The 26,915-nt window shown below is 56.8% G+C and overlaps 2 protein-coding genes across 17 annotated transcripts; one reads left to right on the top strand and one right to left on the bottom strand.

The window, feature by feature from the left end:
- The first annotated feature begins 396 nt into the window (after nt 1-396).
- On the top strand, nt 397-13,251 carry LOC138818337 (arylsulfatase L-like). Of its 16 annotated transcripts, none has more exons than XM_070009315.1 (11): nt 1,166-1,273; nt 3,310-3,356; nt 3,958-4,119; nt 5,663-5,784; nt 6,795-6,917; nt 7,424-7,850; nt 8,868-9,004; nt 9,831-9,965; nt 10,056-10,218; nt 11,204-11,325; nt 11,925-13,250. In XM_070009315.1, the coding sequence occupies exons 1-11, from the start codon at nt 1,247-1,249 to the stop codon at nt 12,269-12,271; spliced, it is 1,812 nt and encodes a 603-aa protein (XP_069865416.1). In that variant the 5' UTR covers nt 1,166-1,246; the 3' UTR covers nt 12,272-13,250. The 16 variants fall into 16 exon arrangements, with proteins under 16 accessions (XP_069865419.1, XP_069865413.1, XP_069865416.1 ...); XM_070009316.1 differs by lacking the exon at nt 1,166-1,273 and adding an exon at nt 2,981-3,061; XM_070009318.1 differs by lacking the exon at nt 5,663-5,784 and having other exon boundaries at nt 397-1,273; nt 7,730-7,850; nt 11,925-13,251.
- A 2,216-nt stretch (nt 13,252-15,467) lies between these two features.
- On the bottom strand, nt 15,468-19,861 carry LOC138818334 (glycoprotein Xg-like). Its single transcript, XM_070009311.1, has 6 exons — nt 19,814-19,861; nt 19,158-19,239; nt 17,612-17,653; nt 17,263-17,319; nt 16,980-17,156; nt 15,468-15,571 (listed from the first exon to the last, which is right to left on the bottom strand). Exons 1-6 carry the CDS (start codon nt 19,859-19,861, stop codon nt 15,468-15,470), a joined length of 510 nt encoding a protein of 169 aa, XP_069865412.1.
- Between the last annotated feature and the right edge of the window lie 7,054 nt (nt 19,862-26,915).

Consider the following 26,915-nt stretch of genomic DNA (forward strand, 5'->3'; position numbering starts at 1 on the left):
GCCGACTCCACCCTCTGAGGTGCTGACTCCGCCCCCTGGGGCGGCGTCAGGAGCGGCGCTGCGTGTGGCGCTGAGTGGCAGCTTCCGGCTGCGCTGCCCCACCTCCATGCTTCCGGTGTCCTGGCACCTGCCCGGCGGGCTGGTGCTTCGTGGGCCGCAGAGGCGAGGCCGCTTCACGCTGGGCGCTGACGGCAGCCTGGAGGTGCGCGCCGCCTCCGAGCGCGACCGCGGCGCCTACGTCTGCCGCGCCCGCCCCGGGGCGCCGCCCGGACACGCCCCCCGCGCGCCGGAGACCAGGATGTTCAGCTTCATTCCCGCCACTAGGCCGCTGGGTGCCATGGCAGGGCGACGGACTGAGGAGACCCGGATGTGAGCCTTCATTCCTGCCACTAGGCCGCGGCGTTTGGTTGCCGGGCAACCAAGTAAAGATACCAGGACTTTGGGCTCCACTGCAGCGTCTAGGCCTCTGCGTTTGGTTGCCAGGCAACAGACCAAGAAGACCCGGATGTGGGGCTTCATTCCTGCCTCTAGGCCGCTGGGTTCAGTTGCCGGGAAATCGCGTGAGACCCTGATATCCAGCTCCAGCAAGACTCCTGCACCCCAGCCGGAAGATGCCCGGATGTGGGGCTCCAAACCTGTGCGTGTTGTACAGAAGCTGCGGTCCGACCAGAGGCCATGGAGAGGCTAGGACCCGGATGTGGACTGGGAGGGACCCAGATGTGGACTGGGAAAGACCGGATGTCACCTATCTCCGGGTCCACTGACTGAGGGGCCAGGACCCGGATGTGGACTAGAAGGGACCCGGATGTCACTTTCTTCCATGTCCACTGACCCGGATGTGGCATGGAGGAACCGGATGTCACTTTCCTCCAGATGCACTGATGGGTCAAGACCCGGATGTGGACGAGGAGGGACCCGGATGTCACCTTCCTTCATGTCCACTGAGGGGCCAGTACCCAGATGTGGACTGGGAGGGACCCGGATGTCACCCTCATTCGTGTTCACTGACCCAGATGTGGCCTGGGGAACCCAGATGTCACTTATCTCCAGGTCCACTGAAGGGCTAGGACCCGGATGTGGACTGGGGGACCCGGATGTCACCCTCCTCCATGTCCACTCACCTGGATGTGGCGTCAGGGACCCGGATGTCACTTATCTTAGGTCCACTGAGGGGCCAGGACCCGGATGTGGACTGGGGGACCCGGATGTCACCTATCTCCAGGTCCACTGAGGGGCCAGGACCCGGATGTTGCATGGGGAACCCGGACGTTATGTAAGTCCACGTCCATTAACCCGGATGTGGACTGTGGCAGGGACCCGGATGTGTGCTGGGCGCGACCCGGATATCACACGCACAGGCCTGGCTGTGGCATGTGGAGTCCCGGATGTCACGCTCCTCTCCTTCCACTGACAGGGTCTAGGACCCGGATGTGACGTGGGGATCCCGGATGTCAGGTCCCTCCACATACACTGAGGGTCCAAGACCGACATGTGGAATGAGAACTACCCAAATGTTAGGGACCTCCAGGTCCGTGAACCCGGATGTGGGCTGGGTACTCGGATCTTAGGGACTCCAGGTCCGTCAACCTGGATGTGGGCTGGGTACTCGGATGTTAGGGACCTCCAGGTCCATGAACCTGGATGTGGGGTGAGTACCCAGATGTTAGGGACCTCCAGGTCCGTGAACCTGGATGTGTGGTGAGTACCCAGATGTTAGGGATCTCCAGGTCCGGGAAGCCAGACGTGGAGGCGAGTACCAGGATGTCACTTATCTCCAGGTCCACTGGCAGGCGCCAGGACCCGGATGTGAGGGGTTTGGACCTGGATGTGAGGGGTTTGGACCCGGATGTGAGGGGTTGAGACCCAGATGTGAGAGGTGGAACCTGGATGTGGGCGGAGCGGGCGCTCCACACCTTGGCCCCGGGCTCCAGCTGCGCTTTGGGCCGTTGGGGTCCTTTCCCAGACTCGGAGGCAATAAAGCAGCCGTGCTGCTTCTGGATGGAATTCTTCCTCACTTCCACCCCAGCGCAGGCCACGCCCTCCTGAAACCCTCACTTCTGCCCCAGCACAGGCCAGGACCTCCTGAGACCCTCATTTCCGCCCAGCACAGGCCACACTCTCAATTCCGCTCCTAGCGCAGGCCACACCCTCCTGGGGCCCTCACTACATTCCCAGCACAGGCCACGCCCTCCTGAGACCTTCACTTCCTTCCCAACACAGGCCACGCCCTCCTGAGACCCTCACTTCCGCCCCAGCGCAGGCCACGCCCACATAGGTCCCTCACTTCCTCCTTGTTGCAGGCCACACCCTCCTGAGACCCTCACTTCCGCCTCATTGCAGACCACTCCCTCCTGAGACCCTCAGTTTAGCTCCAGCTGAGGCCACGCCCTCCTGAGTCCCTCACTTCCATCCCAGCACAGGCAACGCCCTCCTGAGACCTTCATTTCCTCCCCAGCACAGACCACGCCCTCCTGAGCACAGACCACGCCCTCCTGAGACCCTCAATTCCGCCCAGCACAGGCCACGCCCTCATTTCCGCTCCTAGCACAGGCCACGCCCTTCTGGGACCCTCACTACATTCCCAGCACAGGCCACGCCCTCCTGAGTCCCTCACTTCCTCCCCAGCCCAGGCCACGCCCTCCTGAGCTCTGGCCACACCCTACTGAGCGCAGACCACGCCCCCTGGGCACAGGCCACGCTCCCTGACGGTCCTGACTCTTATTGCAGCCCTCCATGTAGTTCTCGAGGTTACCCTTCTCCCCTTCCTCCTGCCTCTGACAGGTCTGGCAATTTCTTGGCGCCCAGCCCAGCAACTCCGGGCTTTTTCCTTCCTTCCCCTCCTTCCCCTTCAGCACCAATCCTGTTCCTTTCTAGGGAACAAAGGGGACTTTTATTTTGGAGGGGGAGATGTGGTGCTTTCCAAGGAACAAGGGGACTTTTATTTAGGAGGGGGGTTGTGGAGTTCTGGCTGCTGGAGTGACGTGGACATTTGAGTCCTGCGAGCTTCCTGGCTGGCAGGGAGAGCAGCAGGCCCAGGCACTGATGGCAGAGAACTGTGGATGTGAGTTCGTCCTCTGGGGAACATGGGGAGAGGTGTGGGGACCCGGGGTGGGGGGGCTTCGATTGCTTTTTGGAGCCCCCCCGCATGTCCCACCATGCCTCGGGGTGGGGGCTGCAGGGCCCCGCCACAGGCCTGGAAAGACGAGGTGAGGGGCTGATGTACTGGTGGGGACAACAGCAGCCTGGCCCTGGGGTGGCCGGATGTTCCTCAGCTCTTCCCCACTTCCTGCTTCTGGCCTTCTCTTCCAGGAAACGGGGAGCATCATGGGAAGGACGCGATCCTGGACGCCATGTTGGTCAGGAGAGGGCCTGGAGGGAGGGGGCGTCCTTCCATCCCTCTTCCCATCCACCCATCCATCCATCCACCCATCCAACCACCCATCCACCCTCCATCCATCCATCCACCCAAACATCCATCCACCCACCCATCCATCCATCCATCCATCCATCCATTCACCCACCCATCCATCAATCCATCCATATCCCCATCCATCCATCCCCCTATTCATCCACCGATCCATCCATCCACGTATTCATCCATCCATCCATCCATCCATCCACCCACCCATCCATCCATCCATCCACCCACCCATCCATTCACCCATCCATCCATCCATACACCCACCCACCCATCCATCCACCCATCCACCCATCCACCCATCCATCCATCCACCCATCCACTCATCCATCCAACCATCCATCCATCCACCCATCCATTCACCCATCCATCCATCCATCCATCCATCCATCCATCCATCCACCCATCCATCCATCCATCCATCCACCCATCCATTCACCCATCCATCCATCCATCCATCCACCCATACACCTATCCATCCATCCATCCTCCCATCCATCCACCCATCCACCCCTCCTCCTCCTCTCTCTCCTCCTCAGGTCGCACAGCGGCTGTGCAGCCCCACCCCTCGCCTTCCTCCTCCTCCTCCTCCCTCCTGGCCCCTGCGCAGGCATCGCCCCCTCGCGCCCCAACTTCCTGCTGCTCTTGGCCGACGACCTGGGCCTGGGCGACCTGGGCAGCTTCGGGAACCGCAGCCTGCGGTGAGCAGAGGGGGAGGCCCGGATGTGGGGCCTTAGTTACCCAGATGTGGGAGCTCAGATCCCTGGATGTTCCACCAGGAGAACTGTATAGACATCTAGTAACTCAGTTCCCCGGATGTTGGATGTTAGTATTGTGGATGTTGGATATCAAATCCCCGGATGTTGGATCTTAGTGCCCCGGATGTTGGATATCAGGTCCCCGGATGTTACATGTTAGTACCCCGGATTTGAGACCAGGTCCCCGGATGTTGGATATCAGGTCCCCGGATGTTAAATCTTAATACCCCCGATGTGGGAAATCAGGTTCCCCGGATGTTGGATGTTAGTACCCCGGATGTTGGATGTTAGTACCCCGGATGTTGGAGACTAGGTCCCCAGATGTTGGATCTTAGTGCCCCGGATGTTGGATATCAGGTCCCGGGATGTTAAATCTTAGTACCCCGGATGTGGGAGATCATGTCCCCAGATATTAGACTTCAGTGCTCCGGATGTAGGAGTTCAGGTCCCCAGATGTTGGAGGTTAGTGCCCCGAATGTGGGAGCTCAGGTCCCCGGATGTTAGATATTAGGACACCAGATGTTGTAGCTCAGACTCCGGATGTTGGATCTTATTCCTCCGGATGTAGGAGCCCAGGTGCCTGGATGTTAGATCTTAGTGTCCCGGATGTTGGATATCAGGTCCCCGGATGTTAGATATTAGTACCCCGGATGTTGGATATCAGATCCCCGGATGTGGGATGTTAGTGCCCCGGATGTTGGAGGACAGGTCCACGGATGTTAGACCTTAATGCCCCGGATGTGGGAAATCTGGTTCCCGGATGTTAGATGTTAGTGCTCCGGATGTTGGAGATCAGGTCCCTGGATGTTAGATGTTAGTACCCCGGATGTTAGATGTCAGGTCCTCGGATGTTAGAGATCAGGTCCCCGGATGTTGGAGATCAGGTCCCCGGATGTTACATGTTAGTACCCCGGATATTTGAGCTCAGTTCCCCGGATGTTCCACCAGGAGAACTGTATAGACATCTAGTGGACCTCAGGTCCCTGGATGTTGGATGTTAGGTCCCCAGATGTTGGAGTTCAATTCCCAGGATGTTAGATCTCAGTTCCCTGGATGTTGAAGATCAGGTCCCCGGATGTTGGAGATCAGATACCCGGAGGTTGGCCCTCAGGTCCCCGGATGTTGGGCCTTAGATCCCCGGATGTAGGAGCCCAGTCCACAGATATAGATCTTAATACCCTGGATGTGGGATCTCAGGGCCCCAGATGTTGGATCTTAGATCCCCGGATGTTGGCCCTCAGGTTCCCAGATGTTGGATGCCAGGTCTCCAGATGTTGGACCTCAGGTCCCCAGATGTTGGATCTTAGTACCCCAGATGTGGGATCTCAGGTCCCCGGATGTTGGATCTTAGATCCCCGAATGTGGGATCTCAGGGCCCCGGATGTTGGAGTTTAGCTCCTGGGATGTTGGGCATTAGATCCCCGGATGTTAGACCCAGGTCCCCGTATGTTCTTGGCTGTGACTCAGTTTCCCTCTCCCCCCACAGCACCCCGCACCTGGATGGCCTGGCCCGGGATGGCGTGCGGCTGACCCAGCACCTGGCAGCAGCGTCCGTCTGCAGCCCAAGCCGCGCGGCCTTCCTGACGGGACGCTACCCTGTGCGCCTGGGTCGGTATGGGGGGGACATCCGGGGAACGGAGGGGGAGGTGGGGGGGAGACGGGGGGCGGGACATCCGGGGATCTGAGAGCCAACATCCGGGGTACTAAGATCCAACATCCGTGGACCTGATATCCAACATCTGGGGATCTGAAACCCAACATCCGGGGATCTAAAGCCCAACATCCGGGGAACTGAGCACCAACATCCGGGGCACTGAGCTCTAACATCCAGGGGCTTCATCTCTAACATCCGGATTACTAAGATCCAACATCTGGGGATCTGAGCACCAACATCTGGGGCACTGAACTCTAACATCCGGGAACCTTATCTCTAACATCCATTGTACTAAGATCCAACATCGGGGATCTGAAGCCTAACATTCTGGGAACTGAACTCCAACATCCGAGGACCTGACATCCACCATCTGGGGTACTAAGATCCAAAATCCAGGAACCTGAGCCCCAACATCCGGGGAACTGAGCTCCAACATCTGAGGATCTGAGGGCCAACATACCTGAACCTGAGCTCCAATATCCGGGGTAGTAAGATCCAACATCCAGGGAACTGAGCTACAACATCTGGGTAACTGAAGTCCAACATCTGGGGTCCTGATATCCACCATACAGGGCACTGAACTCCATCATCCGGGGATCTGAGGGCCAACATCCGGGATACTAACATCCAACATCCGGGGACCTGAGGTCCAACATCCAGGGAACTGAGGCCCAACATCTAGGGCACTGAGGTCCACCAGAGGGAGGGGAGGACTACTCTGAGGATCTCAGGTTCAAATCCCTGAGACTCTGGGACTTCTCCCCTGAACTGCCAGGAAACCGGAAGTTACGCCATATTGGTTTCCCCCGGGGGCTCCCAGGGCTGGGGTCCTTTCCACCCCGGGTGGGCAGGTCCCAGGCTATCCCAGACACAGCAGGCCTTCCCCCTGAAGGTGCTAGATGCCCCCTCCTGACTCAGGATGCCATCATCACTGACCTAGGGTCCTTCTTCTCTCTCTTGGAAGGCATGGTGACCACCAACGGGGCGCGCGTGCTGCAGTGGGCGGCCGTGTCTGGCGGGCTGCCCACCTCCGAGATCACCTTTGCCAAGATCCTGCAGGAGCAGGGATATGCCACCGGCCTCATAGGTAAGAGACAAATCGGATCCACCCATCCATCCATCCACCCATCCCCCATCCATCCACCCATCCATCCATCCACCCATCCATCCATCCATCCATCCATCCATCCATCCACCCACCCATCCACCCATCCATTCATCCATCCACCCATCCATACATACATACATACATACATACACCCACCCACCCATCCATCCACCCATCCATTCATCCATCCATCCATCCACCCACCCATCCATCCATCCATCCATCCACCCATCCACCCATCCATCCATCCACTGTGCATCCATCCATCCACCCATCCATCCACCCACCCATCCACCCATCCATTCATCCATCCACCCATCCATCCATCCATACATACATACATACACCCACCCACCCATCCATCCATCCATCCATCCATCCATCCATCCATCCATCCACCCATCCATCCACCCACCCATCCATCCACCCATCCATCCACCCATCCACCCATCCATTCACTCATCCATCCATCTCTTCCCCTCCAGGCAAATGGCACCTGGGCCTCAACTGTGAGTCCCCCACTGACCACTGCCACCACCCCTTGAACCACGGGTTCGACTCCTTCTTTGGGGTCCCCTTCACCCTGATGGGGGACTGCCTACAAGTGGAGCCCTCGGAGAAGCGAGCGCGTCTGCAAGGGCCCCTGGACCTGGGGGCGCAGCTGCTGCTGCTTTCCCTGCTCTGCCTGGCCGCTGGGAAGCTCACGGGCCTGCTGGGCCTGTGCTGGGTGCCCTGGGTGCTGGGCCCCGGATGTGGGGCCTTGCTCCTGGCCTGCACCTCCCGCCTCTTAGGTGTCTTCATCGTCCACGCCGACTGCTTCCTGATGAGGGATCACCAGGTCGTCCAGCAGCCTCTGAGGTTCGAGGCCAGCGCGGGGCTCTTCTTGCGGGAGGCTGAGGCCTTCATCCACAGGTCAGCCTGGGGGCGGGGAGGGGGACAGATGCCATCTACTAGATCTCTATAGTAAACTGGTAGACCTTAGATCCCCAGATGTACATCCAGCAGATCTCTATAGTCAACTGTCAACCTCAAATCCCCGAATGTTCCACTAGGAGATCTCTATAGGCATCTGGTAGACCTCAGATCCCCGGATGTACATCCAGTAGATCTCTATAGTCAACCGGTCAATCTCAAATCCCCAGATGTTCCATCAATAGATCTCTATAGACATCTGGTAGACCTCAGATCTCCGGATGTACATCTACTACATCTCTATAGTCAACTGGTAGACCTCAGGTGCCCAGATGTACATCCAGTAGATCTCTATAGTCAACTGTCAACCTCAAATCCCCGGATGTTCCATCAATGGATCTCTATAGACATCTGGTAGACCTCAAGTCCCTGAATGTTACATCTAGTATATCTCTATATACATCTGGTAGACCTCAGGTCCCTGGATGTTCCATCTAGTAGATCTGTAGAGACATCTGGTAGACTTCAGATCAGACCACGATCGATTTTTGGTAGTAGTGATCAGATCATGATCGATTATTGGTAATAACTGATCAGCTCATGTTCGATTATTGGTATTATCGATCAGATGATGTTCGATTATTGGTATTATCGATCACACCACGATCGAATATTGGTATTATTGATCAGATCCTGTTCGATTATTAGTAATATCTGATCAGCTCATGTTCTATTATTGGTCATATCGATCAGATGATGTTTGATTATTGGTAATAACTGATCAGATCTGTTGGATTATTGGTAATAACTGATCAGATCACGATCGATTATTGGTATTTTCGATCAGATCACTATTGATTATTGGTATTATTGATCACATCACCATCGATTATTGGTATTATCTGATCAGATCAGGATCGATTATCAATCATCTGATCGATTATTGGCAATACCTGATCAGGTCGGTTATCGGTGAGGTTATTGATGATGGGGGCGGGTTCTGACGTGGGTCCGCAGGCACCAGGCCCGCCCCTTCCTCCTCCTCGTCTCCTTCCTCCACGTCCACGTCCCGCTGGTCACCTCACCCGCCTTCCGGGGCCGCAGCGCGCACGGCGCCTACGGCGACAACGTGGAGGAGCTCGACTGGATGGTGGGTGAGTGTGGGGAGGGAGGGAACTGAGGCACGGTGCTTGGGATGAGGGAAACTGAGGCACGGGGGTGGGGTGAGCAGGATGGGGAAACTGAGGCACGGGGGTGGGGTGAGTGGGTTGGGGGAAACTGAGGCACGGAGATGGGGTGAGCGGGATGGGGGAAACTGAGGCATGGGAGTGGGGTCAATGGGTTGGGGTAAACTGAGGCACGGTGCACTTGGGTAAACTGAGTCACTGGGCATGTTGGGGGTAAACTGAGGCACGGTGCATGTTGGGTAAACTGAAGCATGGTGCATGTTCAGGGTGAACTCATGCACGGTGCATTTGGGTAAACTGAGGTACTGTGGATGTGGGTAAACTGAGGCCTGCGTATAGGGGTAAGCTGAGGCACGGTGCATGTTGGGTAAACTGAGTCACTGGGTTTTGGGGTAAACTGAGGCATGGTGCATGTTGGGTAAACTGAGGCACGGGGACGAGGTGAGTGGGTTGAGTAAACTGAGGCACCGGGATGGGGGTAAACTGAGGCACGGGGACGGGGTCAGCGGGTCGGGGTAAACTGAAGCACGGTGCATTTGGGTAAACTTAGGCACGGTGCACTTGGGTAAACTGAGGCAAAGTGCATTTGGGTAAACTGAGGCACAGTGCATATTGGGGGTAAACTGAGGCACGGTGCATGTTGGGAGTAAACTGAGGCCCAGTGAGTGTTGGGGGTAAACTGAGGCATGGTGCCTGTTGGGTAAACTGAGGCACGGTGCATGTTGGGGGTAAAACGAGGCACAGTGGACGCTGGGGGTAAACTGAGGCACGGACCCATTCCCCCCCCCCGCAGGGCAACTGCTGGCGGCGCTGGACGGCACAGGGCTAGGGCGCCGCACCCTTGTCTACTTCACGTCGGACCACGGTGCCTCGCTGGAGGCCCGGGCTGGGGGCGCCCGCCTCGGGGGTTCCAACGGCGTGCACCGAGGCGAGGGGGAAACTGAGGCAGGGCGGGCGGGGCCTCCCACGCGGCCCGCCCCCGCCCCTTGACCTTTGCCCTTCGCCCCTCCCCTTGCAGGTGGCAAAGGCATGGGCGGCTGGGAGGGCGGCATCCGGGTCCCTGGGCTGGTGCGCTGGCCCGGGATGCTGCCCGCAGGGCGCCTGGTGCCTGAGCCCACCAGCCTCATGGACCTGTTCCCCACTGTGGTGCGCCTGGCCGGGGGCTGGGTTCCGGCGGACAGGTAGGAGTTCGCTGGCCTGGGTCCCCACGGGGTGGGGGGGAAGGGGGGTCATCCGGGGCCTCGGGGATCCCAAGGGGGGAGGCTGAGGCCTGCTCATTCGGGTCTCTGGGGGCTCAGAAGCCTGCACATCTGGGTCTCTGAGGGCTCAGACCTGCACATCCGGGTGTCTGGGGGCTCAGGAGCCTGCACATCCGGGTCTCTGAGACCCAGAACCCGGGGCTCAGGCCTTGACATCCGGGTCTCTGGGGGCTCAGAAGCCTTTACATCTGGGTAACTAAGGGCTCAGGCCTGCAAATCCGGGCCTCTGAGCACTCAGAAGCCTGGACATCTGGGTCTCTGAGGACTCAGGCCTTCATATCCGCGTCTCTAAGGCATCAGGGCTGCACATCCAGGTCTCTGAGTACCTAGGTCCAGGTCTCAGGCCTGGACATCCGGGTCTCTGAGGGCTCAGGACTGCACATCTGGGTCTCTGAGGGCTCAGAAGCCTGCACATCCAGGTCTCTGGGATCTCAGGCCTGCACATCCGGGTCTCTGGGGGCTCAGAAGCATGGACATCCGGGTCTCTGAGCACTCAGAAGCTTGGATATCCGGGTCTCTGAGGCCTCAGGCCTGCACATCCAGGTCTATAAGACCAGAGGCCTGGGTCTTAGACCTGCACATCCGGGTCTCTGGGGGCTCAGAAACCTGGACATCCGGGTCTTTGGGATCTCTGTCCTGCACATCCGGGCCTCTGAGCACTCTGAAGCCTGCACATCTGGGTCTCTGAGTGTTCAGGAGCCTGGACATCCGGGTCTTGAAGGCCTCAGAAGCCTGAACATCCAGGTCTCTGAGGGCTCAGAAGCCTGCAGATCTGGGTCTCTAAATGCTCAAGCCTTGACATCCAGGTCTCTGGGATCTCTGGCCTGCACATCTGGGTCTCTGGGGGCTCTGGCCTGGACATCTGGGTCTCTGAGTGCTCAGAAGCCTACACATCCGGGTCCTGCAGGGAGGTGGACGGCCGGGACCTGATGCCCGCGCTGCTGGGGACGGCGCAGGCCACAGGCCACGACTTCCTGCTGCACTACTGCGAGGCCCGGCTGCATGCCGTGCGCTGGTTCGACCGCCCAAGTGAGTGCCTCGACCTCCGCCGGGCCCCGGGGTGGGAGAGGGAGCTGCATGCATGCACGCAGAGACCCGGATGCAAGGCCTGGGGTGGATGTGGGAATCCCCGGATGTGGGAATCCCGGGATGTGAGGACCTGGATGGAAGGCATGAGATGGGAATCCCCTGATGTAAGGTCCCGGATGTGAAGTCCCTGATGGGAATTCCTGGATGTGAGGCTCTAGATGTGAGGTACTGGATGAGAATCCCTGGATGTGAGGCCCCGGATGTGAGGCCTCAGATGGGAATCCCCAGATGTGAGGCCCTGGATGTGAGGTCCCAGATGGGAATCCCTGGATGTGAGGTCCCAGATGTGAGGTCCCGCATGTGAATCCCCGGATGTGAGGTCCTGGATGTGATTCCCTGGATGTGAGGTCCTAGATGGGAATCCCCGGATGTGAATACCCAGATGTGAGGTCCTGGATGGGAATCCCCGAATGTAAGGTCTTGTGTGTGAATGCCCTGATGTGAATCCCCCGATGTGATGTCCTGGATGTGAATTCCCGGATGGGAATCCCCGGATGTGAGGCCCAGGATGTTACTCCTTTCCCCCCCACCCACCGCAGGCCGCACGGTGTGGAAGCTGCACTTCGCCACTCCGCGCTTCGACCCGCCGGGCTCAGGCGCCTGCCTCGGTTTCCCTGCCTGCGCCTGCTCCGGGCGGCGCATGACCCGCCACCGGCGGCCACTGCTCTTTGACCTGACTGCGGACCCAGGGGAGACCCGCCCGCTGCGGGGCCCGATGGCAACACGCAGGCGCGTGGAGGCCGCGGTGGCCCGGATGCTGCGCACGCGCCGCCCCCGCGCGGCCCCGCCCCTCGCCCCTGCACACAACACCTGGAGCCCGCACCTGCAGCCCTGCTGCGCGCCCGGACTGCTCTGCGCCTGCGACCGCCTGATCCCCGACCTCTGACCCCGACCCGACCCCCAACCCCCAACTGCCCGGGGCTACGGCAGATCCTGGCCTGCGCCTCTCACATCCGGGGACTCACATCCGGGTATACTCAAATACAGAGATTCCCACATCTGGGGATTCCCACATACAGACTCTCACATCCGGGGATTCCTACATCCAGGGATTCTCACATCCGGGGATTCTCACTTCTGGTGACACATCTGGGGATTCCCGGGGATGAATTCACACATCCGGGGAATCCCACATCCGGGGACTTTTTACACCCGGGGATTCTCACAACCAGAGATTCTCACACCCGGAGACTTTTACATCCGGGGATTCTCACATCCAGAGACTCTCACATCCGGGGATTCCTACATACAGACTCTCACATCCAGAGATTCTCACATCCGGGGATTCTCACATCTGGAAATTCTCACATCCAGAGATTCTCACATCCAGAGATTCCCACATCTGGGGATTCTCATATCCAGGCATTCCTACATCCGGGGATTCTCAGACCAGGGAATTCCCACATCCGGGGAAATCTTACATCCAGAGACTCTCACATCCGGGGATTCTCACATCCGGGGATTCTCACATCTGGGGATTCTCGCATCCAGGGATTCTCACGTCTGGGTATTCCCACAGCCAGAGATTCTTACATCCGGGGATTCCCACATCTAGAGATTCCTACATCCGGGGATTGTCACATCCAGGAACTTTTACATCCAGAGAATCTCACATGCGGGGATTCTCACATCTGGGGAAGTCTTACATCCGGGGATTCCCACATCTGGGGATTTTCACATTCAGAGACTCTCACATCTGGGGATTCTCAGACCCAGGGATTCCCACATCCGGGGACTCTCACATCCTGAGCCTCTCCTCCTGGACCTCCACCTTGGGCCTCCCATCCGGGGCCTTTCCCCAGCCTCCCATCCGGGGCCCTGTCACATCCGGGCCTATATCCTCTAACTTCTCACACAATAAAACCTCGTGAGCACCACACCACACGGCAGGGTTAGGGGTCACGGGGGTCAGAGGCCGGGCACTGGTCCTGCCTTCCATTTCAGGTCATTTCTGGTTGATGCTAGGATACAGAGCTGGTCCCGCCTTCCATTTGAGGCCATTTCTGGTCGTTGCTAGTGTATAGGACTGGTCCCACCTTCCATTTCAGGCCACTTCTGGTCGTTGCTAGGGTATAGGACTAGTCCCACCTTCCATTTCAGGTCATTTCCGGTCATTGCTAGGGTATAGGACTACTCCCACCTTCCATTTCAGGCCACTTCAGGTCGTTCATAGGGTATAGGACTGGTCCCGCCTTCCATTTCAGGCCACTTCCGGTCATTGCTAGGGTATAAGACTAGTCCCACCTTCCATTTCAGGTCATTTCTGGTCATTGCTAAGGTATAGGACTAGGCCCACTTTCCATTTCAGGCCACTTCTGGTCATTGCTAGGGTATAGGACTGGTCCCGCCTTCCATTTCAGACCATTTCCGGTCGTTGCTAGAATACAGGGCTGGTCCCACCTTCCATTTCAGGTCATTTCTGGTGGTTGCTAGGGTATTGGACTAGTCCCGCCTTCCATTTCAGGCCATTTCCGGTGGTTGCTAGGGTATTGGACTAGTCCCGCCTTCCATTTCAGACCATTTCCAGTGGGTTGCTAGGATACAGGCTTGGTCTCGCCCTCCTCCAGGACGTCCCACCACCTAGATTCACAACTGATTGGCCTATTCCATGAAAGCCCCGTCCTCACTTTCCTAATTCACTTGTCATTGGTCCTCCCAAATCCAACTCGCTGCTGATTGGACCTCACACTACAGTCCCGACCCTAACTACCTGAACTTGGATTCAGATTGGCCCAGCAGGATTGGAGATGTGGGGTACCCTGATGTTGGACCACTCTAAGGGAGGGGGGGGTGGTTGGGTTGATGGATGGGTGGATGACCAGGCCTGCGACCTCTTCCCCTTCTGTGCCTGTCCCAGGGGACCCCAATGACCTCTCCAGGGATTGACCCAGATGGGCCTATAGCTCCTTATTGCGGTAGGATAAGTCGAGGTCGGAGGTCTGTGTCTCCCTAGGCCTAGGATGCATTGCACCTGCACGACATCCGGGTCTTCTCTGGAGGGAGGGACCCATTGGCTTCCCCGGGGACTCCTCCAGCCACGACCCCTGCTCTGATTGGCTGACACGCCTGTTTCTCCATACTTTGGCCCCGCCCAGGGAAGCTGGGGGTCCAGTCCCGCCTCTTCCTTGGGTGATATTGAAAGGCAGGGTGTGCTGTCCATCATCCCTGAGCCCCGCCCCCTGCCAAGCCAATAGCTGGAGAGTTGATATGTGTGAAGCCATGCCTCTTCGTGGCTAGCTCTATGGACGCTGTGGGTGCCCATCACCCAGAGGTCCCGCCCACTAGTGAATGTATGGGCACAGGGGCTTTTCTCACTTCCAGGTCCCGCCTCCTGGCTGTTGAAAGGCCACAGGGGCTGTCTGTCTCCTCCAGGTCCTGCCCCCTGGCTGTTGTGTGGACATTTGTCCTGTCTGTCATCTTCAGACCACGCCCCCTTGTATAATCATGTGTCCTGTCTGTCACCTTCAGGCCACGCCCCTTTGTATTATCAAGTGTCCTGTCGACTTCAGGCCACGCCCCTTGCAATTGGGTGGCCACACAAGCTGTCATTTACCTCCAGGTCCTGCCTCCTACTCCGTCTTAGGTCCTGTCAAGCCGAAGCCCCGCCCACAAGTGACTGACTGGACACTCTAGCTGTCCATCACCATCCTGTCCCACCCTGCGCCTGTCTCCACACTGAGCAGGGGCCAGAGGGGAAGGGAAACGCTGCCTGGGCTCGCGCACCGCGCATGTGCAGGGAGTGGTTCCAAAGAGGCGGAGCCTGCGCATGCGCCATGGAAAGATGGGCAGGGCAGACAGGCCTGACAGCGCGCATGTGCACTTTACGTTGATTTTATTCGTCCCTCCCGGCCAGGCTCCTTCTTATGCTTCCGCTTCCGCCTGCTGCTGGAGGCCCCGGGTTCGAATCCAGCCTCACACTGGGGCGGGGCCTGGGGGGGAGGGGAGGTGCAGGCTGCAGCCACCCGCGGGGGGATCATGTGAGGCCCCGCCCTGCGCCTCTCCTCATCCGGGAACCCTGAGAGGGGGCGGTTCCCACCTGCATCCCTGCCCACGCCCCGGAAGCAGCATCTGCGACCTCCAGACTAAAAGTAGGTGATGGTGGCACCCACCAGGGCCACGACCACCACGGACACGATGGGGGACACTACCTGGGCCAGCGCGCTGCCTGGAGGGGGCAGAACCAGAACTGGAAATGGGGGGAGAACACACCCAGGAAGGGGGGTGGGGCGTCTCCCTGCAGCTTCTGGTTGGGAAGTGTCCGGAAACAGGAAGCGAGCCAAGGCGAAGGGGGCGGGACAAGAGTGCCTGACCGGAAGTGCTATCACAGCCGTGACAGGAAGTGTCCATGAACAGGGACAGGAAGTGCCCTAGTGTGTCAAGACCGGAAGTTCTTGTGTACTAGGGACAGGAAGTCTCCACAGTCAAGACCAGAAGTTCCTACACACTAGGGACCGGAAATGCCCTTCCAATCAGGACCGGAAGTGCCCTTCCTGTCAGGACCGGAAGTTTCTGTACACTAGGGACGGGAAGTCCCCAGTCAGGACCAGAAGTTCCTATATACTAGGGACTGGAAATCTCCACAGTCAAAACCGGAAGTTCCTATACACTAGGGACCGGAAGTCCCCATAGTCAATACCAGAAGTTCTTATACACTAGATACCCGAAGTTCCTCTACACTAGGGACCGGAAGTGCCCTTCCAATCAGGACCGGAAGTTCCTATACACTAGGGACCGGAAGTGCCCTTCCAATCAGGACCAAAAGTTCCTGTACACTTGGACCAGAAGTCCCCATAGTCAAGACCAGAAGTTGTTATATACTAGGGACCGGAAGTCTCCACAGTGAAGACCGGAAGTTCTTAAACACTAGGGACCGAAAGTCCCCATAGTCAGGACCAGAAGTTCATATACACTAGGGACTGGAAGTTACTATATACTAGGGACCGGAAGTGCCCAGTCAAGACCGGAAGTTCCTATACACTAGGGACCGGAAATGCCCTTCCAATCAGGACCGGAAGTTCCTATACACTAGGGACCGGAAGTCCCATCACCAGGACCAGAAGTTCCTATACACTAGGGACCGGAAATACCCAGTAGGGACCAGAAGTTGTTATATACTAGGGACCGGAAGTTCCCAATCAGGACCGGAAGTTCCGATACTCTGGACCAGAAGTTCATATACTGTCAGAAGCGGAAGTTCTCATGCCGACTGGAAGTCCCAATACACGCCTGGGCCCAGATCACGAGGGGACCGGAAGTGGGGTGGCCGAGGGGGCGGGACTTACCCTGGAGGGTCTCCGTGGATCACGTGTTCGTCACCAGCACCTGGGGTGGAGGGGGAGGAGAGACGCAGCCCTGGAAGCTCGGCCTCCACATCCGGGTCCTTACATCGGGGTACCCACATCCAGGTCCCTACATCTGTGATCCCATGTCTGGGTCCCTACATCCGGGTCTCTACATCCGGGTCTCCACACTGGGGTCTCCTCATCCGGGTCTCCACATCCAGGTCTCCACACTGGGGTCCCTACATCTGGGTCTCTACATCCAGGTTTCCACATCCGGGTCCCTACATCCAGGTTCCCATGTCTGGTCCCTACATCCGGGTCCATAAATCCGGGCCTCCACACTGGGTTCCCTACATCCGGGCCTCTCCATCCGGGCCTCTCCATCCCCAACCTCCACATCCGGGCCTCCCCCTTCCATGTCCTCACCTCCTGTGCCTGGTGGGGGTTGGGGCTGGGGTGGAGGCCGGCATTGGGGCGGGAGGTAGACGTCTGCGGGGAGAGAGCGAGGGAGGATGGAGGCCGGCCTCCCCCCCTCCCCTTACCCCCTCTCTCCCCTGACCCCTGACTCTCCCTGACCCCTCCTGACCCCGCTCACCTCCATCCTGACCCCGGGGTCGCGGCCTGGGTGGGTCGGGCAGCTGCAGGTACAGCCCTGTGTGCCAGGAGTGGGCCGTACTTCAGTTTCCCCACCCTGGGTGGGCCTGGTGTGTGGGGGGGAGGACCCCACTCATCCGAGTTGGGCTTCGGGGTGGGATCTGCAGGCGAAGAGAGAGAGGGTGGTGACCCCTGACCTCCCCTGACCCCCCTCAACCCCTGACCCCAAGGCCTCAGGGGGTGGCAAATGGTCACATGGGATTCAGGCCCACAGCTGGATCACGGCCACACATGAGGCCTAGCGGCTAGGGTGAAGCCATGGGGGGGGAAGGTGAGAGGTCAGGACTCACCGGGGTCATCCAGGGCATCGGCGAGGTCAAAGTCGGCCTGGCCTGAGGGGGGAAGAGGACGGGTGCTGGGGACGGACGGATGGATGGGGAGACAGACACAGAGACGAACAGACAGACCAAGAGGATGACACACGGACAGACAGACAGACAAGGGATGGAGAGCCAGGTGGACAGACAGACTAAGAGGCAGACAGACAGAGAGGAAGACAGATGGACAGAGAGGAGACAGACAGACAGACAGACAGACCCAGACAGAGACTGAGAGGCAGACAGACACAGAGACGGACAGACAGACAGACCGAGAGGATGACACATGGAGAGACAGACAGACAGAGCCAGAGGCAGATGGACAGACAGACAGACAATGAGACAGACAGAGAGGAGACGGACAGACAGACACATGGACACACACACATGGACAGACACACGGACAGACAGGCCCAGACACAGACGGACCTGCAGACAGACAGAGACAGACAGACAAGGGATGGACAGATGACCAAGACAGGATGGACAGATGGACGGACAGGTGAATAGGCAGACCAAGAGACAGACAGACAGACTGCGAGGAGACAGACAGACAGACAGACCGAGAGGAGATGGACAGACCGACAGAAGCAGATGGACAGAGACACAGACAGACAGACTGAGACGCAGACAGACAGACAGACAGAAAGGAAGACAGATGGACAGAGAGGAGACGGACAGACAGACCGAGAGGCAGGCAGACAGACAGACTGACTGACAGACAGATGGACAGACAGACCAACTGAGAGGAGATGGACAGACAGGCAGACCCAGAGACAGACAGACAGACAGGGACACAGTCAGACAGACTGACTGACAGATGGACAGACGGACAGACAGACAGACAGACAGACAGACCGAGAGGAGACAGACAGACACACAGACACAGAGACAGACAGGCCAACAGGACCAGGTCTTGGCCTCCAACAACCCGGCACAACCTGAAAATCCACCGCCACCTCCCCACCCCACAACCCCAGCCCAGCCCCGGGCCCCGAGGGGGGGGGAACCCGAAACCACCAGGAGAGGAGGGGGGGACACTAGAAACCACCAAAGAGGGGAGAACTACAAACCACCAAACTGGGGAGAGAACTAGAAACCACCAAACAGGGGAGAACTAGAAACCACCAAAAGGGGGGAGAACTAGAAACCACCAAAGAGGGGGAACTAGAAACCACCAAACTGGGGGTGAAGTAGAAACCACCAAGGTGGGGGAACTAGAAACCACCAAGGGGGAGTGAAACCACCAAGGAGGGGGGAACTAGAAACCACCAAAGAAGGGGGAGAGAACTAGAAACCACCAAGGGGGAGAGAAGTAGAAACCACCAAGGGGGGGGAGAACTAGAAACCACCAAACAGGGAGAGAGAACTAGAAACAACCAAACTGGGGGGGGGGAACTAGAAACCACCAAAGAGGAGAGAACTAGAAACCATCAAGGGAAGAACTAGAAATCACCAAGGGGGGAGAACTAGAAACCACCAAAGAGAGTGGGGGAACTAGAAACCACCAAGGCCTCACCCCGGCCTCCTGGGCCCAGGCCGCAGAGCAGGGTGGCCAGCAGCAGCAGCAGCAGCGCAGGTCCTCCTTGAAACTTGCAAGGCTATGGTCAAAGTCACCCTAAGCAGGAATGTCCTTGAAACCCCTGTCTAACTTCAGTGCCAACAAAGCCAGAAGTAGAGCCAAATGGCTCCAGTGGTAGAGGGCTAGCCTGAGTTCAAGCTCTGGGACTGGCAATAAACAGACATACACAACAATCTGTACAGCCATCCAGCTAAAGCATGTCACCCTCTTGTCCCCAGCTGAATTGGACAGAGTTCCCTGGGAAAGGGGCTGGGGGAGCCACTGTCATCTTCACTCTGCCCATTCTGCCTGCATCACAGGATTCCGGCCACACCATTATTTCATGTTCCTTTCTGACCAAAGGGATACAAGAATGGTGGCCATGCCCACATTCCATGCTGCCTGGTAGATGGACTAGGCTCTCTGAGATCCACAGGGGAAAAATCCTGCCACAGGAGCATGGGCCTACTGCAGGCACCCGGGCCACCAGGCAGATCAGTGACAGACTGAGCTGGAGCCACAGGCCCTCTGCCCCATGAGCTGCCACCACAGCATGCATGGGGATGGGAAGAGGGACATGGGCATGTGAAAAGAAAATCTGCTTCGTCCACGACCTGACTGATGAGGTAGACTTCCAGAGTCCAGCAGGTGAGCTCCACCATTGATGCAGCCAGCTGTCGGCACACATCCAAACCATCGAGGAGTCCCTCATGGTGTGTAAAGAGTAGATGTTGACCTTGAATGAGCTGTGTTGGGAGAAAGCCAAGTGCATGCACTGGCTGTCCTAGGAGAAGATAGAGAAGAGGAGAGTGCTGCGGGAACTGCTGTCACTCCTCGCAAGGGAAGGCACAGACAGCAGTCTCCAGATACCAGCACAGGCTGAGCTCCCCACCACCAGCACTGCTTCAGACGCCTCAGGGCCCGTGGTGGGTGAAATCAGGGAGGAGCAGAAAGGTTTTGCAGAATTGCAACTTGAAGACAGCATGGAAACTGCCAGAGGAGAGGTCAGGGTTCCCGACCCCATAGTGGACTCCCCCAAGGAGCACGTCCTGCCCCAGATGTCGCACATCCAGTTCCGCCCACAGCTCCCAGGCTCAGGGGAGGAGTGCTCCCTCACTTTCTTCTGTAGACTGATGTGGATGATGACTCTCTATGTGACATACTGACTCTCAAAAGCCTTGGCAGCCACCAGAAGTAGGTGGCCAGGTGGCTTTCTCTCAAGCCTCCATCAGCCGGGTGACAGGAAGGTTAAACTGGGGGTCGGGTAGGGCAAAGGCTGCAGGGAGGTGGCCAAAATTCAAGGGTTATCTAATGGCCCATTGGTGGCCAGGAAAGAGGCCCATGTTATGCTTATCACAAAGAATAAATTGTTTTCAAAGCAAAATAAAAAGCCTCCAACAAAGATTTGTTCTTCTAGTCCTGGGGCTTGAACTCAGGGCCTGGACATTGTCCTGAGCTCTTTTTGATCAAGACTGGCACTCTACCAGTTGAACCCCACCTCCCTTTCCAGCTTTTTCTGTGTGGAATAGAACCCAGGGCTTCAGGCATGCTAGGTGACCACTCTACCACTGAGCCACATTCTCAGCTAGGATGATTCTCCCCCCTCCCAAACCCATATGACAATTCCTCAGATAAATAGGAAGTAGGTGGTGGTGTATGCATCAAATACCTAGGCCAGCAGCCACCAGGCTTAGTGGGGAAAAGATTGTAGTGTAGAAATCTCTGATTTTGCATGCACGTGGTGTGTGTGTGTGTGTGTGTGTGTGTGTGTGTGTGTGTGTGTGTGTGTGTGTGTGTGTGTGTGTGTGTGTGTGAACTCAGGCCTAGGCTCTATCCCTGAGTTTTCTTGCTCAAGGCTAGTGCTCTGCCACTTGAGCCACAGCCCCTCTTGCTTTTGGATGGTTAATTGTAGGTAAGAGTCTCAAGGACTTTCCTGTCCAGGGTGGCTTTGAATCATGATGGGGGCCCCAAGGAAGCAAGAGTAAACACAACTCTCAAGTACTATCCCTATGGTGGGCTACTCCTGCACCCTGCGGACCAGATGTGAAACATGCGGCCCTGTGCCATCAACCTCTAGAGTTCAATTTGGGGAAGTGACCAGGGCCAAGCTGACTTTTGCTCACCCTGATTGCTGATGCCCGAGCAGGTCTGTTCCACCCCAGACCAAGAGAGCTCCAGGAGGCCCGGCTTACCAGGGGCACAAAAAAGGGAGAGGTCAGCTCCAGGCTGAGCTAAGAGCCTTTGCCCACAGGTACCCCAACATGTCCTTACTTATCACCATAAGACCTGTAAAAGAACAAACCCCAAAAACAAAATTGGAGCTGTGCCTCCAAGTGGTAGAGCTCTAGCATTGAACCAAAGAGCTCAGGGACAGGGCCCCCAAGCTTTGAGTTCTAGACCCCCAGCTGACTTCCCCCATAAAACACAGCTTGTCTAAATGTGAACTAGTCGGATTTGTGCAGTGTTTCTGAAGAATGGTGATACTGAAGAAAGCACCCTAATTCTAATGACAGCTGAATTTGTGACATACAGCTATGTGCTGAGTCCTTCACAGGGCGCTATTTGCTGGGTCCTTCCCACATGGGGGTTTTGTGCTGAGTCCTCAAAAAGGTGCTGTTTGCTGAGTCATTCCAAAGGGTGCTATGTGCTGAGTCCCTGAGAAGTGTGGGCCGTCCTGGTTTTTTCAAAGGATGCTGTGTGCTGAGTCCATTACACAACGTACTGTATGCTGAGTCCTTCAATAGGTGTGGTGAGCTACTGCATCGCAAAGGGTCCTGCTATGTGCTGACCACTGGCGAAGAGAGGGATGAGGTGAGTTTTTTGAGTGCTGTGTGCTGAGTCCTTTACACAGGGGGCTGTGTACTGTCCTTCAAATGGAGCTGTTCGCTGAGTGCTTCCACAGTATGGTATGTGCTGAGTCCTTCAAAATTGTTCTACGTGCTGAGTTTTTTGAAGGGTGCTGTGCACTGGATGTTTTACACAGGGTGCTTTATACTCAGCCCTTCAAAGGGTGCTGTGTGCCGAGTACTCTACCCAGCATACTACATGCTGAGTCCTCAAAGGGAGCTGTGTGCTGAGTCCTTTACACAGGGTGCTTTGTGCTGTTTTTGGAAGTGTGCTGTGTGTTGAGTCATCCCAAAGGGTGCTAATTTCTGAGTCCTTGAGAGGTAGTTATCCCCAACACTCACACACACACACGCACAAACACACATACACACACAAATTTCACTATGCACCTGCTTGGTGTGTGGAGTGGAGGGGGATGGAGGAGAGTCTCCTCCAGCGGTGGGGCTGAGGGGAGATTCAATTCCCCGGACCGGTACTGGGGGTGAGGGGTAGTGATGAGCTGAGGTAAGGCTGCAATTACCATGGTCTGGGAGCCTCAGGGCCCAGTCAGGGCTGCAATTTTGGCCAGGGCTTTGGGGCTGGGCCCAGGGGAGGAGGGGGTGGGGCCCAGGAGCACACTTTGGTGGCAGCAATGGCCAGGGGCCCAAGGGGGCTGGGGCATGTGCACAGCAGAGGCGAGGTGGCCCAGGAGAGGAGTATGGGGCAGAAAGAGAGCTGGGAGAAGAATGAGCATGAGCACAAGCACCAGTGGAAACGACTTCAGTGGCTGGCCGCTGCTCTGATCATAGCCTGGGTCCTGGCCGGTTGCATAGAGCATGTGGAGCCTGCATGGCAGGCCATGGCGTGCGTAGCCCCTGCAGCAGCCATGGTGCCCCTGAGTCTGAGGTCCCGGTTCAGGGAGCTAGGCAGAGTCAGCAGCTGCTGAGGCAGAGGCGGCAGCCACAGGGGACGAGGCCACTGAGGGGGAGGCAGTGGCTGAGGAGAAGGAGCAGAGGCTGAGTGCTGCTCCACCACGTGCCAGCAGACGCCCCTGCCCCTTCCCAGAAGATCTGCATTTCAAACATGCTGCAGGCTCAGACTGGTGGAGCCTCTTGCAGTCACCTGGCGGAGATGGCACACCCCTGTCTGGCTTGTGGCCCTGATTGGTCCTGGCCCCGAGCCCTCAGACTCAGGGCGCGCACCCAGAGTCTCAGCCTACAGCTTCTCCCAGCAGCACACGTGAGTGGCTGCACTGCGGGCCAGCACCTCGCGTGACCCCTGCACCCTGTGACTCCACCACTCTACCCCTTCCACCCCACCCCCGCAGGCCAGGAACTCAGCCTCTTGCCTCCCCTCTCCTGTCCTGCCTGCACCTCCCCAGCACCCCACAGTCCGCCCTGGCTCTGCCACAAATGCACCCCAGGGGTGGGGGTTGGAACTGGGTGTCGACCTGAGGATCCCACCCCCATCCCTAGCATCCAGTGTCCCAGGAAAATGAGACATGCAAGGATGGGTGAGGAGCACCCATCCAGGGACACCACAGAGCCCCTGGCTGGAGCAGTGGGAGCCACACAGCCTTGCATCTGCACCCTTCCTCTCCCTGGTGGGAACCTATGGCTTTAGTCAGAGGTGGTGAGCTGCACCTCCACACCTGCCTTCTTAGGTCTTTTCCTTTTTGCTGGGGAGGGGGGGGGTTGGATGCAGAAGATAGGCCCCTCCCTTGCTGTGTGAGCCCTTGTCTTCTGTGCTCAGTCACCCTTTCACCTGCGGACATTCCCAGAAGAGCCCACTAGAGAGGTGAGGGCACTGGGGTCAGATAGAAGGTGGATATTTGGGAGAAATACACACCCCTTCTAACAGATATACACCCAGCCTGTACCCCAACCCCAGCTGTCAACAGTTCTGATCACATTTCCCAGCTCTGCCAGCTTCTGCTAGTGCTCCCAGTCCATCTGGTCTTCTCATCCTCCCCAAGATCTGCCAAGTCGCCCCGAAGTATATAGGCTGAAAGTAGGGAGTCTAACCATGTATATAGCCTTTAGAACCCCATCAAAGTCCCCAACAACGCCCCCACCGCAGGTCAGACACCTCTCAGGTGGCACCATGACCCCCTGCTTTGTTTTCTGTCCAGGCTCTGAGGAGCCACATGTCTCGGGACTCCTTCACCCAGCGTCCTGGCCTAGGGTTTTGGTGAATGAGGAGTCAAAGCTGGTTGTTCCCAAGGGGAAGGGTCTGGCCCTGGAGAAACGGGGAGGCAGGGTGGTTCTGCATTATTAGAGCATTGTTCCGCTTGGGTGGTTGCCCCTGATTCTGACAAGGGAACCCCTGTGCTTAAGCTGGTACATTGCCCAGATGAGAAACAAACTCCGGAGAGGCACTGCTCTGAGTCTGTGTTTGTGTGTGTGTGTGTGTGTGTGTGTGTGTGTGTGTGTGTGTGTGTGTGTGTGTGTGTGTTTGTTGGGAGAGCAGGGAGGATGAGAACAATGAAAATATATTTAAGTCACCATGTCTAAAAAGAGCAAAAGCATTTTATTTGTTGTTCTTTTTTCATTAATGCCCACTAGGAGACCAGCCACAATTTTTGTTTTCTCTTTCACCATTTCATGGCTCCTTTAGGGAAGGTTTCAGTAGATGTTCCTTTCCACCTCTTTCTTCCCCTTTCCTGCAGCCCACAGTAGCTGCTGGACCTGTGTGGGTCTCCCTTAGGAGGCCTGTGTGAACCACAGACCAGAGTGGACACCTGCTCTTCTGTCTTCAGCCAGAAGGCTCATGAGGCTACTGTGATCACAGCCGCACTCTTCCAGCCAGCCAGTCTGCTCTGGTGTGTATAGTTGGAGCTAATTCAAGGTTGGGAATGAGTCTGCCAAACATAAATAGGGAACGAGATGGGGGGTAGTAGGGCAGGGGTTGTGAAGCTAGGAGGGTCTGGGAAGTGACGATCAGTGTGACATAGCAGATGGTTCACCACGACTGAGGATGAGAGGGGAATCTTACCCAGGGTATTGACAGTGTACGTGGGCATCTTGGCATGGGGCTCCAGGCCCCCAATGGTGGCAAGGATTCCCTCCAGGGGCAGTGCACTGGTGGGTAGTCCTCCCTGGAGTCCTGCAGACTCCAAGTTGTGTCCTTCTTGGGCTGTTTCCAGCTGCGCAATGGTAGGCAAGTGTGTTCCCTCTGCTGGAGCCTACTTGGGATCAGGACATGGCAGTTAGCTAAGGCTCTCTGAATGCCATTTTCTATGACCCGCTGTAGGCTGTCTGGAAGGAAAAGGGGACCACTAACTTTGGAACCCTTTAAGTTTGATTGGGACATGTGAAATGCCAGCTTTTCCAGGGTTTTTCCTTGAAGCTGGCAATTTCTAACTAATGCTTGGGATTCTGGGTCAAATTAGATGGACCATTTCAGCCACCAAACAATGATATTCAAAGCAGCACAAGCAGAGTTCCCTTGCCAGATGGTCTCCTGCTATGAACGTCGTGCCTTGACTGCTTTTCTCCGGCAGATGCTGATTCTTCTCCAGCTCTCTCTAGGGTGACCACCACAGTTGAGGATGTTGTGGGGAGCAGAGATTGTGACTTTGCCATCTGCAGCCTACTAGCTGTGAGTAGAGACAATTCCCAGGACCTGTACTGGACTCTGGGAAATTCAGAGACCTGGGATGCCTCAGGGATCCTATCTCTGGAACATGAAACTTGGGGGCTGGATATGGTGGACCATCCTGTCTGGCCCCAGGGAGTGGAGAGGAGGCCCCTTGAGCCAGGCTTTCACCTCAGGGCAACCTTTTTCACAGCTGAGTGGGAAAGTGAGTGCCACACAGCTGGTCAGTTGCTGGACAGAGATCGTTGAGAAGATAGGCATCCCAGAGGCCCTGGAATCCAGTGAGGACATCATGGCTCACGTCCTTAGAACCAAAACAATTAAGTGCGGTGGCACCAGGAGGGTGGGAAGAAGGAAGAGGGAGAACTGTGGGAGAGCTACATCAGGCTTTACCCCAACCCAGGATACTTACCTGAATTGGATGGGACTTTTCTGTAGTATTGTCATGGACAGATGCTCATCTATTTATCTAACAAAACATTACAGTGTGTGCCAGTTCCTGGGGGGGGGGAGAGGTGGGGGTCATACACAATGAAAGGTTCCAGTGCTGGTTCCACAGCACATGAAGAAATCTTGGTTTGAGCTGGATGCTGGTGCCCCACACCTGTCATCCTAGCTACTTAGGAGGCTGAAATAGGAGGATTGAAGCTTAAGGCCCAGGCAGAAAAGACTCTTATCTCCAACTAACTACCAAAAAGAAAATGCCAGAACTAGGCTCAAGCTGTAGACTGTTGGCCTTGAGTACAAAGGCTCAGGGACAGCACCCAGGCTCTGAGTTCAAGCACAGGAGTGACACAAAGAAAGGAAAAAGAAAGAGAGGAGGGAAGGATGGAGGGAGAAAAGGAGGAAAGGAAGGAAGAAGGGAGCATACAAGCCTTGGTTTGGAGTCCCTGGATCAAGGGAGCCAACCATTCACAATCTCTGTGGGGACAGTTTCTGAGCCTAAAGCTCGTATGTAGGACCAAGCCACTGACCCGTTCATGACATCAGCAACTTCATGACATCCAATATCTGAGTGGTCGCTGACTGCAGAGGGAAACAGCCTCTGGTAGACCCTAGGGCTCAGGGTGGGTCACAGAGTTTCAATCTGTCCTGGTTCACCAAGTTTATTTTCTGGTCAGATAAGAAGAAAATGTCCAAGGGCTAGGGAAGTATAGGGTGAGGGAGTGTCAAGAGGGGCAAGGGATAAGCAGGAAGATGAAGAGGGAGGATGATCTCAGATCAGGTGTGTCAGGCCATTGAAGCCATGACCTCACCTGACAACCTAGATCATCAGTGATAGAGCCTTCGACC

This window comes from Dipodomys merriami, unplaced genomic scaffold (assembly GCF_024711535.1).
Source record: "Dipodomys merriami isolate MVZ:Mamm:240054 unplaced genomic scaffold, mDipMer1.0.p SCAF_737, whole genome shotgun sequence".
In the NCBI taxonomy this organism is placed as follows: domain Eukaryota; kingdom Metazoa; phylum Chordata; class Mammalia; order Rodentia; family Heteromyidae; genus Dipodomys; species Dipodomys merriami.